This window comes from Scomber scombrus, chromosome 4, assembly GCF_963691925.1.
Source record: "Scomber scombrus chromosome 4, fScoSco1.1, whole genome shotgun sequence".
NCBI classification, from domain to species: domain Eukaryota; kingdom Metazoa; phylum Chordata; class Actinopteri; order Scombriformes; family Scombridae; genus Scomber; species Scomber scombrus.
Window position 1 is genome coordinate 12,134,806 of NC_084973.1, and position 13,662 is coordinate 12,148,467.

A 13,662-nucleotide genomic window follows, 5' to 3' on the forward strand; every position below is an offset into this window, starting at 1 on the left:
GCTGATCAGATAAAGTATGCATGTTCATGTACAGTAAAGCTTGATTTATCTACACTGCATCTGAATCTACTCACCTGAAGGCCCTGTGTGCCTCGCACCCAGAAAACAGACACAATGTTCGTGAAATGTGTTTCACTTACGTAGAAAAAAAAAATCACTTCATTTGTAAATGATGGTAATTTCTCCTATGATTTCTTATTGATTTTATAGTTACATCTGTGTGAGCACCTGGGAACTTTTTTATCAAGAAACAAATATTTAGAGAAACATTCAACCATTTTATTTTTGCCCAGGTCTACGATATATATATAGATATATATATATATCTATATATATATATATATAGATATATATATCTTAACATACAATACAATCCCATGAATTAACTCCCTCAGAGGTCTTGTGTTGCTCTGACATTAAGACCATGACCCATAAAAACAATGGGCTCCCTGAACCCTGTCTCATGGATTAGGAAATGTGTCCCAGATGGAAATGAGATATCTATGTCTTATCTTTGTTCCCTTTTCTTTTTCTGTCTTCTCTCTGTCAGTATCTTGTCTTACTTCTGCCTCTTCCTGTTGTCTGAGACACAATCCATGAGTGTCTGTGTCTGCGTCATACTGTGTTACCAGCCTTCACCCAACACTCCACCTCAAACACGTATTTCACATTTTGGAATGATGACATTGCCTGTGCTTGCTTTTTTTATTATGATATTAAAATTGTACAGCAGCTCATAAGGTAACCCTTTATCCTATTCTCCATTTGTCTTTGTTTTTTCTCTTTAATCCAACCCTCCCCGCCCCACCTCTTCCTTTCCACATGTTTGTCGTCATCTCCGTTCTCTTTCTACATATCCCCACTCCTTGTCTCTTTTTCCAATCCGTCACATTGTCCCCTTGCCAATCTCACCATTCCTTTATCCCTCACACCTCTCTTCCCTTCATCCCTCGCTTCTTGTGTGGGGTTTGCATTCCGCCAGGCAATGCTGGGTAAAGTAACGACAGAGACATCCAGGAAGAAGGATGTTGAGGAGGTTCAGAAACGCCACCGTCTCATCCCCATGGGACGCAAGATCTACGAGTTTTACAATGCTCCCATCGTCAAGTTCTGGTTTCATACGGTCAGTTTCTGCTTCGACAACACCACAGACATACTCAGCTTCCTGCTGGCGCTGTCAGTTTACTGTGTTTCTGCAACAACACCAATTGCTGCTTCTCTGCGGTTTGCTTTTACTTCCACAGTGCCAACATCATCATTAACCTTCTGTTCGACCCTGTCATTACACAGCTTTACTGGGTGGGAAATTTTAAGAGCTACGGAGACTGATGGAAGCAATATAGCGAGAAAAGTACAGGGTAGCAAGAGAGAGAAAGAGATTGAAGATCAAATAGGGGGGAATTTGCTACTTACAGTATAAACTCACACTGAACCCTCTGAGTCATGGTATAATGCTGCTGGATTAAAAATTACAATAAGTAAATGATGTTTGACTTAAACTTTATTTTTACAGTGTTCACATGTGTGTGAGTGTGTGTCCTTTAAACATCTGTAAACATCCGTATGGCACTGTTCATCTTGTGATGTGTGTACAGTGACTGTGTGTGTAATGTTTGATAAAAGTTCACCTTTTGCTTCCCACACCCCATCTTTGGCTCCTTCAATTTGCTTGCCCAGTGAAAACATCTCTTCACGTCACTGGCAGGGATTTCACATTTTTTTTTATGCTGAGAAAATATCTCAACTGCCTATTGTTTCATCCCATTTCCCCTCTCCCTGGCAATTTAACCCCCGCCCCCGCCCCCTCCCCTCCCAGTTTCTTCTCTTTCGTGTTCTACAGGTTAAATAAAAACACTCAACTGTGAATTCATCATTTGTATTCATGCTCTGTATCCACTGTAGAGCACTGCCCATGTTATGGTAATATTAGTCAAACCTGTCACACAAACCCACTGTTTGTGTGGGAGTAAATCAAGAAAACCTGGTCACACATTATTAAAATTGCTTAACCTGCCTACTTCAGCAGAATACTTGATATACTACCCCCATTTTATAAATCAGCAGTTTAAATATGTTTAAGGCTTTCCTCCTCTTTTTAAATCACTGGAAATATCTTAAGGTCATCAGAAATGTCAAATATGAGCCTGTGAATTTATTGATGTAAAAATGGATTTAGTGTGCATGTTTGTCACAACTTCCATGCCAATTATTTGGTGGTCAGGTTTACATTGTGACCAAAACTTCTTTATCTGGATCGTGATAAGAAGAACGAAAGTGGACAGCTGACACGGATTTAAATAAAAGCAGCCACAGGAGACACATAATGGACATTTTCAGGCCAAGTGTTGAGGTGTAGCAATCAGGTGTCTTGACATCAAATCTATTATCAGGTCTGATGAATTTATTAAAGGGAAAGTGTAATTAGGGTCATCCGATCACTAAATACGCATTTAATTTTACCAGTTTCACACAAAATCCCTTTTTACAGGTGCCCTTTCAGCCAATTTCTTTGCAGAGAATGAATTGAACTTAATTGATATACAGTATGCTAATGTTAGCACAGTCTTACATGTAGATACCTACACACATAAATACACACAAGCATCTAATCATATACTTGTCTTGGCTGATCTCCCTCTGCTGCTGTTGTGGTTTTTCTGCAGATGGCATACGTGGGCTACCTCATGTTGTTCAACTATATCGTTCTGGTCAAGATGGACCTCTGGCCTTCTCCTCAAGAGTGGATTGTCATCGCTTACATCTTCACCAACGGCATTGAGAAGATGAGAGAGGTACAAATAGATCCCAGCAGTGGTTACATGCAAATGTGCACCATGCGGACAGTTCGTCAACATAATGACGCCCACAGTTTAACTCAGTAAGTTTTGTGGTTGAGGGCAGAGGATGTCATCCAATGTCATCCAATAGCTCATAATAAATAGGGAAAACAGCAATGGGGCCAATGAAGGTTAAGCATAAGGGAGAAAAAAGGAAAAAGGAGAAGGTGGCAGAAATGAAGGCAAGATATAGAGATGGCAAAACAAAGAAAGACACAGAGAAAATGCAGGTATGTGGCCATATGAGATTATGTAGTTCAGCCTCACCGTGTGGCGGTATTTGTACTGTAAGTGTATGAAATTCATTAATCATTGTGTCACATCTTTCTCAGCTGCACAACAATGCCTCCTCAGACATTTTCTCAATGCTGTGATTGGTGAACTCATACTGCCCTCTAATGGTGATCATGATACAATGCATTGCTATTATTCCTTTCCTCGAGTTCAATCCCATTTTAGTCTTGCTTAAATTGTTGAACTTATGAACGCTACTTTTGAGCTTTTTTCCACATTTTCCTTTCTTTACTTATCTCCCTCCTCTCAGATCCTCATGTCAGAGCCTGGGAAGTTGTTACAGAAGGTGAAGGTGTGGCTTCAGGAGTACTGGAACATCACAGACCTCATGGCCATCCTCATATTCTCCGTCGGCATGGTTCTGCGTCTTCAGGAGCCACCGCTCATGAGCTACGGGCGGGTCATCTATTGCGTCAACATCATCTATTGGTACATCCGGCTGCTCGACATTTTTGGGGTCAACAAGTACCTGGGTCCCTATGTGATGATGATTGGCAAGATGGTGAGCGGTGGCAGCGGGTTTGGATATTTATGTCTGTTCGTCTTTATTTCTTTTTTATCTATAGAGTCAATGTCCATTATCTTCTCTTTATTTATGTCTGTCATTTACCTTCTGACTTCATTCAGCATGATCTATACTGATTATGAAGGTTGAGTCCCATGATTACAAAGGTTTAATTTGTATGTGGTGTGCAGGTGTAATCAAGGCCTCTGTGCCTCTAAACCTTATTGTTTGATCTGAAAGAGCATCAGATCAGATCCACTGATACATACGTTTCAACATGAAGACACAACTAGAGCACAGATCAAAGGCCCAAATCTGTGTCTGTCTGATGTTTGACTGTCTTTGACATCAGTTGTGTACCAATGGACACAAACTCTCTTTGAAATGAAAATCAGCAATTAGTGAGAGAGACAGAGAGAAGGACAGATTTAGATTAGCATTCGGTGGTAATTGGCATGTATGATGTTGCAGCAAGATAAGACGAATTGAAGTCAAAGCAATTCAGAGAATTGAGGGAAAAAGAAATGCCACATTTAAAATACAATAGAAAACTGCAGTAACAGCATACTTGCAGGCCACTTTTTATTCCACTAACATCTGTTACACATAATAATTAAGAGGATGCTTTTCATCTGTCTTTCTGAAAAACTGAAAGGTTTTATACAGCCAAATGGGTATAAACCTCATGATTTTGACAAAGTGATTAGAATGACAAACTATATCTACAATTTGTTTTTAAAAGTGAGACTATATTTAAGTTACTGTATGTGTCAGGTTTTCATAAAAAACCCTGAATGACAAAAACATTTTGTAACACAAGCTGGTGGAATATAAATTGGCCCGAGGGGAGGGTGTCTCAAGTTCCAGTGCTGTAACTTTCTTAATCACTTTAGGATGAACCTAAATTAAGTTCACTGTAAATATTGAGTTTAGGTTTCATTTCAGAACAAATTAAACTGCAGTTCGATTGACCAACCAAGACTCTTAGAGGGATCACAAACTGCAAATGCAGACCATCATTCATCAAACTTCTCCAGCTGTGACAGTGTTACAGACCAACAATCTCCCTTTCTGTTCTCCTGGTTTATTTCATTACTGCTTTCTTCACATTCCGTTCTATAAACAATGTATTCTTACTGTTTTTCTTTTTTTTCTCTCTTTTTTAACTTCTTACCCCTTCCCTTCCCCTTCTGTCTGTCAGATGATCGACATGATGTATTTTGTGATCATCATGTTGGTGGTGTTAATGAGTTTCGGGGTGGCGCGGCAGGCCATCCTCAACCCTAATGAAGACCCATCCTGGATGCTAGCAAGGAACATCTTCTTCATGCCTTACTGGATGATCTACGGAGAGGTGTTTGCCGACCAGATTGACCGTAAGTTCAGGGCCAGCATGTCAGAGCTTTTGAGTAAACTTTGTTTGTGTTAATTCATGGGAGAATAGTTCCTGACACTGAAGAGAAATACAGATTTATCTCAGCGCAGTTACGTTAAAGTTTTCAGTCATTCCTCCACAGGTTGTTACATTGCCGGAAGATGCCTTCTCATAACACATATATATTAAAACACTACCCTACACTACAAATAGATTAATTGAAATGTTTTTATGCCTCAATATCTGCATTATTTCTGTCAGGTAACTTAGCTTCCTATATCAGGACATTCATTTTAACATTAGTTTGTCTTGATCTTTGGTGTTTGGTGTTTGGTGTTTACATTAATTTATCTGATGTAGAGAAAGTGATGACTCAATAAATCAAACATAGACTGTGAGCAGCGTCCATGAAAAAATGTCCTGACAGAGTGTATTTGTGTACTGTTCTGTTGTCCATATGTATGGTACTATATATGATGCTGTGTACAGAATGTGAGGAGTGGCCCAAAGAGAAGAGATCTGAAATAATGTTTTTATTCTTTGTTTCAGATATGCATAGTAGGAAGTTACAGCACAGGCTGAATGAAAAACTCTGGCTGGTCGAAAATTACTTTCGAACTCACGGAACCTGGCGTAGTAATGGTGCTTTCCACACCCTATCCCAGTACAGTCAAAATCCCAGTAAATTTATAGCTATAGACCTCAATTTAAACACATTTACATATCCCACATCTCCTTCATCATCCTTACATTTCCACCATGTCATGCCCACCCTTACCACCAGAGGCCACTTGAGACACAAGTGTGCATGCGGCTCAATGCTTGTAAGGCTAAAGTTGCCCTCATGTGTTTGGTCAGCTACTGTATCTGCATCATTTTCTGTAAATACCAGAAACCAGTTTAAGAGAATAAGTTTATGAAGTGTATGAAGGCCTGAATCAATGGCTGCAAATCTTCTCCAAATATTTAACAGACTAAATTGTAGCTTGACCTAAGACCACATCCTGTAAGCAACTTTACCCTGGCTAATTTTGGCACTGGCTGGCAAATGGATGTTACATGGCAGTAGCACTCTTCAAATGTATCCTAATATTTTTGTGGTCTTTGTTCTGGTCAGTTGTGTTGAAAAGTTGAAAACATCAAGAGGAATTATCAAAGTTTTAAACTTTGATATCATTTTGATGTCTTTCCACCATTTTGTTTTTTTAACTTCTAATCAGTATCATTTGAAGGAGTGACCCTGCCATGTCAACATCATCTGTCACATAAACCATATCACCCTCCCTATATGCTGGCTCAGCTTCTCACTGAAGCTACTACAACACTGCCAAAATATTTATCAAATATATAGCCATCATTAACATAAGTAAGCATTAAAAGTTACATATGTTACAATACATATCTGGACCAGAACATATTTATCAGGCACCTTTCATCATCTGTAATCTGTTTTTTCACGTGGTTCAGTTGTCAGAGTTTTTAATCCAAATTTTTTGAAGGTAAAATATTGAAAATAGAAAAAATTACTTCAGTTCTCTGTCTTTGGGCTGCATTGTGTGAAACAATTGAACATCAAGCAACGATGAGCATGACTAGAATGAATCTCAAAGGCAAACAAACCAAGAACAAACGCTGAATGTTCCCCAGATAATCCACAGCAACTGAACCATCACAGATGGAAAAAACATACTATGTATCCTAAATGCATTTTCAAATGATTCAAAGCAATCAACCATTGCTGAATGAAGCTATAGCACACATATGTGACAATATATTTTAAACATTTAACACATGTTTAAATATATTGGGGACACAGTTTGCGTTGATACATGATGAATGTATTTTTTTTCTGTATTTTGTTTTCAGATGCACATTTCTGGACATGAGCCCCTATCATAGTATTCACTCTTTCCAGTCCCACAATAAGAAGAGATGCATACAACTAACTTATGCTTCTTGTTTGTTTGCAAAATATGTTGCTATGAATTTTATTTAGTATTTTCAGGTCTGCTCGTCTCTTTGTTTGTTGTCATCGTCTTTTAACGTTATGTACAGTATGTGCTTACATGTTTCATGTTTTCTTTATTATAATTTGTTGAATTTATTTCAATTTGTCATTTCTCTTGATCATATATGTTATGTCTATGTTAAGTGTGTCTGCATGTCCTTTGTTGTGCATCTACAAATATTATAGAAGATGGTTTCAATCTACAGGCATACTTACCTCGGATTAACTTGTGTGTGTGTGTGTGTGTGTGTTTTGCGGCGTTGTGCAGCACCCTGTGGGCAGAACATGACCACAGACGATGGGGTGGTGGTGAGCCTGCCTCCCTGTAAGACAGGCGCTTGGATTGTCCCGGCCATCATGGCCTGCTATCTGCTGGTGGCCAACATACTGCTGGTCAATCTACTCATAGCTGTGTTCAAGTACGTAACTTCTCATCTAACCATCATCTAACCATTAATCATTACTTTACAGACTCTTCAGGGCCTGAAACACACATATGTAGGCAAAAATGATGACAGATCACTTCCTTCTGTCCTTGCACACCATCACAAAACAGCTGAGCCATGCAGGTTATTATTAAGGTATTACCTGTAGGAGCATCTTTCATTTTTACTGTTTTACATGAGGTAGACATAATAATTGTCTTTCAGGCTTTTTTTTAAGATTTGTGAAAGAAAGAGAGATGACAGTAGTTGCCATTTGGACTGGTGTTAAGCCAATCATTAGAGGGTGGTAGCAAATTATATTAACGGAAAGGGTTGATGCTTTTTCCACAGAGATCCTAATGATCTGTCTCTGTGCTTCTGAATAATCTATGTAGTAAAGAAGATTATCCTCTTCTTCACATTTGACAGGGCAATTAACAAAAAGTACACATAGGAATAACAGTACTTAAATTGAAGGTTTAATCACATTACACATTTACAGCAGCCATTTATTGTGTTGACTGTTTATTTCTGTCTCAACATTCTCACAGTATCTCATCTTGACTCTGCAGTGTAGCGCTATGCTATAAGTGAACAAATCAGTCCATTAACCAGTCAGTCAGCATACAATTGAATGTACAGTCCACCCCTAATGAATTTATGTTGTTAATTTAAGCTTTCAACTGGTGTAATCTCTCTTGGTTGCTGTGGCATATATGTCTGTGATTGTCCATCATCTTAGTAATACATTCTTCGAGGTGAAGTCCATCTCCAACCAGGTCTGGAAGTTCCAGCGTTACCAGCTCATTATGACCTTTCATGAGCGTCCAGTCCTTCCTCCACCCCTCATCATCTTCAGTCACATAACTATGGTACTAAAGCACCTGTGTTGTCGCTGGCGCAAGCATGACGATGACGAGAGGGACTATGGACTGAGTGAGTGGCATGAACAAGCAAAAGTGATGAGTTGTCATGTTGTGGTAGTAAAATGACATGCAGTTTAGGCTTGAACTCAAGTTAACGATGGTATTTACAAGACTCTGTTTTTATTGTTATGACAGTGTTGTTTATTCAGATCACAGAACCATTTCCGAATAGTTAACATTGTGTAATTTGAAACATCTGCTATCGATCAAACAGTTTAGTACGATACTGTAGCATTAACACCTTCAAACTCTACCATCCACAGAGCTTTTCATCACAGAGGATGAGCTGAAGAAAGTGCATGACTTTGAGGAGCAGTGCATTGAAGAGTACTTCAGAGAGAAAGATGATCGATTCCACTCTTCTAATGACGAGAGGATCAGAGTCACTTCTGAAAGGTCAGACATGGCTACACAGAAAACTTCTATTGACGATTTGTACAGTATATCACTCAGTACAATACTCTGTCCACCAAAAACATTAGACAAAGGAAGTGACAGAACAGAAATATAATAAACAGATGCAATAGACATTTCATACAATGTCATTTTCATGTTTTTCTTTTCTCTGTGATGAGCAGGAGACAACATATTGCAACTCTAAACAAAAGCATACTGAGAAAACTGATTCACTGGTCTGACAAACACATAAGCTGCATGATAATTATACTTGATGATATGCACGCAGCAAAAGTGGACATTGATTGTCTGTATGGGTCACACACTGGACAAAACATGAGCGACCAATTATTGGCATCCTAGACCACCAGCTTTAATATGTATGTAGGTCAATGGTGTCAGTGAACTAAGTGGATAGGTTACTGTAGTATTAACATTCAGATAACTAGATAGATAGACTTGTTTAATTACCATGTATTTTTAAAAGCAGTTCATATGCTGTTGATTTGTATTTATTATGCTTCAGTGCTTTTAATGTTTTTTTTGTCCTTTCTTCGCCTCACTGTGTCAGGGTGGAGAACATGGCGATGCGTCTGGAGGAAGTCAATGAGAGGGAACACTTCATGAAGGCCTCACTGCAGACTGTTGACATTCGTCTGGCCCAGATGGAGGAGCTGATTGGACGAATTGCCGTAGCGCTGGAGCGTGTGACAGGTGTTGAGCGTGGGGAGGTCAACAAAGTACGGTCACGGACGTCATCTGACTGCACAGACTCGGCATACATCCTCCGCCAAGGTGAATGCCCCGAAGCCGCGTACATCCTTCGTCAAAGCAGCTTCAACAGCACAGAAGGGGCCTACCGCCTGCAGGAGGCACTGGAGGGAACAGCTGAGGGCTCCATGTCCCCTCCTTCTCCTACTAGCCTGGCTACACGGACAAGGAGTCACTCGTTTTATGTTGGAGGCGGTCGTGGTGGTGGTGAACGTGCAAGTAGAGCAGAACGAGCTGAGAGCTTCTTCAAAGAACGCTCATTTAGTCTCCACCGAGCCAACAGCTCACAATCAGTGTCCTCAGGTGCCGCCCCCAAGGAGTCTAAGCCCCTCCCCCTAGCGACGCTGTCGGTCTCCCAGCAGCACCGTCCATCATCATGCATTGATATCTATGTCTCAACTTCTGAGGAGGTGGGGCCTGCGGAGGTCTTTCTGGATCCTCTCCGTATGGTCCCACCGCTCCAGAGAGACTCCTCGCTGCAGTCAGATATCATGGAGACGGTGCTGCCGGGAGGCCGGGACTTCAGCAGCGCTGCCACCAGCGGTTTGGGCGACAGGCACTCGGAGGGCGGCGGAGCAGGCAGCAGCGGAACAGCCGGAGCCATGTTTGACGATAGCGCAGCTGCTGACTTGTCATTGTGCTCAGCCCACCTCTTACCAGACACCACCTTACCTCCTTGGGACATGGAACCATCCCCACCTCCCTCAGCCGGGCTGCTCGAGCGCTCCAAGAGCAGCCGCTACCTCTCTACAGGCGCAGCTTTCCTGGATGAGCCTACTTTGGTCAAGTCCCACAGCCTCATGTTCACACCAAGAGGCTGCTATGGTGGACTTGGGGCAGCAGGAGTCCAGGTAAAAGCTGCAGAGTACACCAGCATCACTGACTGCATCGATATACGCTGTGTCTCATCTCCATACACCCCTGCAGAACGCTCACACTCCCCTGGAGGATCCACCTCATTCCCCTTTGATAAGCCGTCAGACATTGGCTCCTCTCACCCAGAGAGAGAGGCAGAGCTTAGTCATACAGAGTCTGATCCAGAGGACCTTGAGGACCTGATTCCAGCCCCCGATACCCCTCGTCTAGGGGGCCTTGGTGGGCCCAGCGGGGCCCCCCTCTGCTCCCCCTTCTCCAAGCTGGAGCGAGCAAACAGCTGCTCTTCAGATGACTCCCATCCTTCCCTCACGCTGGCCCCTCCGCACCGGAAGAGCCTGTCAGTGAGTGAAAGGATGGAGAGGGGGCCGGGTCTGGGGGCAGACAGGGGGCCTGGGCCGGGGGGACGGGGTCTGGCAGGAACCAGAAACCCCTTCCTCAGGAGCAAGGCTGGTTCACGGCCTGAAACAGCCAAAACTGACAGCCTCTCCATGAGGAAGCTGGCTACTCCTTCAGCTTTCCGCAGCTTTGATAGACAGAACTACACGTGACAAGGACACTGGTCAGCACACTCACACACTGACAGGACCAGGGATGAAAAATGAAAGGGCAGTGAGCAAAAAGTGAGAACAGGGTGAAGTTGCCCAAAGAGCCTGATCTATACCAGATCTACCGTTTTTTTTCATTTACGTTTTAGGTTAGTAAAGATGATAAAAGTTGATTCATAGTCAGTGCTGGAAGGCAACTTTACCCTGGATGAGGAAACAGGGGGATTGGGATGGGAGATGTTGGGGTACTACTGTACACCTGTCAAAAACAAAGAGCTATGACTCTAGACTAGTTTTTACCTCCTCTTGTAGCTAAGTAAATCTCAATGGGGTGTTACGGCAATGGAAGGTGTATTTGTACTGTATGTCTTCCACCCACCACCTTTTACATCAAGTAGACATCTGTCACTGTGTTACATCACATATCAATCACTTTAGTCAATGAAAGTACAGTATACTGTTACTCTTAGCTGCATTATATGGTGGAAACTGTCGGGTCTGAGAGACAAACAGAAAAGAAAAAAACATCCACCTCATTTTGTCTTAGCACGGAGATCATTAATGTCACCCAACCTTCGCTTGATATACAATTTCCACTCTTCATATAATCCACCCTGTAATACCCCAACACTAGCAAACAGAAAGAAGTGTATCTTTCTGGCTGCTTCATAAAGTGAAGTGTTTGAAACCAGTGTGAACTATTTCACTTCTTGGTTGCACTGGAAATGATTGCTGTAACATGGCAACAACTTACCTCTAGATACACAAATACACCTTTCAAATACTTTTTTTTCATTTTTCAAAGGAATATCAGCTCTGTCTTTTGTTCGCATATTTTATCAGAGTTTTGTCTGTAAACCAAGATGACATCTACAAAACTTTTTTTGTATTTTTTTTATGATTCAGCTCAGCTTGAAACAGAAAGCAGTGTTTAAACAGTGAAAGGGCCATTTCTTTATCATGTGTCTCCAGTCATGGCTGTCGATTATCAGCAACCTGTATCTGCAGTGACTGGAGCAGTAAACACTTGGGTTAATTAGCCACGTGATTAGAGTGAGAAGCAGTTATCAGGAAAATGGATAGGAAAAAATGTGAGGGAGAAAATGTGACATGAAGACTGAGATTAGTGAGTGATAGTATCCAGTGTTTAGTAGCTCGTGCTCAGGGCATAGTACTGCATCGAGACATGGCTCCATAACAGGAAACATTGCTTTGAAAGCTGACGCATAAAGAAGGAAAGGAGGTTGAAGAGTTATATGAAGTGCATGTAGACATTCACATGCATATTTACATGTCTACACACACAAACACACACACACACACACACACACACACACACACACACTCACACATACACATGTTCGAGGAATCTCACATATAACCAGGAAATAATCTTAAATTCAGACCTGATCCCAGAGAGCTTTATCAAGTGCAATTGCAAAAAATGGGGGCAAGAGGGCGCCATGAGCCTATTTCAGAAGCAAGGATTGCTGGGTGAACCTGATGTGAACCTTCTTTGCCTGCACCTGACACCAAAAATCATTCCACTCAATGAATCATTGCTCTCTTGCAGCCCAGCTCTCCTCCTTCAGGTTTTGGCAGTGGCATGATCTTGAAATGGTTTTTACATCCACCTACAACTAATGGATCCGTCCTTCATCTATTCCTTAACTGTCATTCATCAGCTTTTCTCCTTTTTTTTCTTAATTGTATTCAAAGCCAGCCACTGCAAAAGAAAAGCAATTGCCTGATGACTAAGCCCATTAAAATCATACACAAATCAATAAGAGGATGCTGAGCATTTTCAGTTAAGAGCTAATTTAACTTTTTAAAAAGCTTGAAAATAAGCTGTTGAGTATATGCATTCTAGATGAAATATAAGAAAGGCATGGATTTTAGGTGACATGAAGGTGGAAACATGGGGGTCATTATTAGTATAAGATGAAAGCCAGATCAGTGTTTTTTTTTTGTTTGTTTTTTTAAATCTCTCTTTTTTATTTGAATGAAAGAAGTCTGGGGGGGAAAGACGCCCTCCTCTGATAGCTTTGTAAAGATAAGATAGTTGAAATGAATAATATTCTTACTGATTTTTTTATGTTTGTTTTATATTTCATCACTATTACAACTCAGTTTAATCATGTTGCAATTATTTTGAGATTGATTCTATTTATTGACATTTTTTTCGCTCATTACTGATAATTACAGTAAATGCCTGTTTGAATTACGAGATTAATATTTATATCTTCTCAGTGATATTTTTGTCGAATTTTAAGTATTTTCTAATTAAGCTTTTAAATTGAATAAAAGATGACCATCTACATGCACTAAATGCTGATGTATTATATTATTTATTATATATATAGAACTGTCTGATATACTGTACATTTCAATCATATATGAAGTATTTACAGTCGTTTTTATTGTATGTTTTAACAAGCAGCTTATGAGAATTTTCTAATGTAAAGTTGACATGGCAATACATGGTTGCCAGTATACCAAACTTAGGGTGCCTTTTGGGCCTGGATAGAGTATATGAGGACTGAAGTTATTCAGATATCTGTCAAATTTCTCTTTTTTCCCCCCCTGATCATAGAGTCCAAATATCAGTGATTATTTTCAACATGTGGCATAAACATTTGTTTTTCTCTTTAAACACATCTGACAGAGTGGGGGGTTATTGTTGTAATTAGCAGACTGTATTGTT

At 40.7% G+C, this 13,662-nt stretch overlaps 1 protein-coding gene across 1 annotated transcript in view; it reads left to right on the forward strand.

Moving 5' to 3' along the window:
* The window catches only part of trpm3 (transient receptor potential cation channel, subfamily M, member 3), a 124,772-nt gene extending 113,811 nt beyond the window's left edge, over positions 1 to 10,961 (forward strand). Inside the window, exons 19-27 of the mRNA XM_062418331.1 lie at positions 983 to 1,123; positions 2,664 to 2,792; positions 3,382 to 3,633; positions 4,838 to 5,012; positions 5,561 to 5,692; positions 7,288 to 7,438; positions 8,187 to 8,380; positions 8,634 to 8,766; positions 9,338 to 10,961. Coding sequence (XP_062274315.1) covers positions 983 to 1,123; positions 2,664 to 2,792; positions 3,382 to 3,633; positions 4,838 to 5,012; positions 5,561 to 5,692; positions 7,288 to 7,438; positions 8,187 to 8,380; positions 8,634 to 8,766; positions 9,338 to 10,961 — 2,931 coding nt within the window. The remainder of the gene's footprint in view (positions 1 to 982; positions 1,124 to 2,663; positions 2,793 to 3,381; positions 3,634 to 4,837; positions 5,013 to 5,560; positions 5,693 to 7,287; positions 7,439 to 8,186; positions 8,381 to 8,633; positions 8,767 to 9,337) is intronic.
* The last annotated feature ends 2,701 nt before the right edge of the window (positions 10,962 to 13,662 follow it).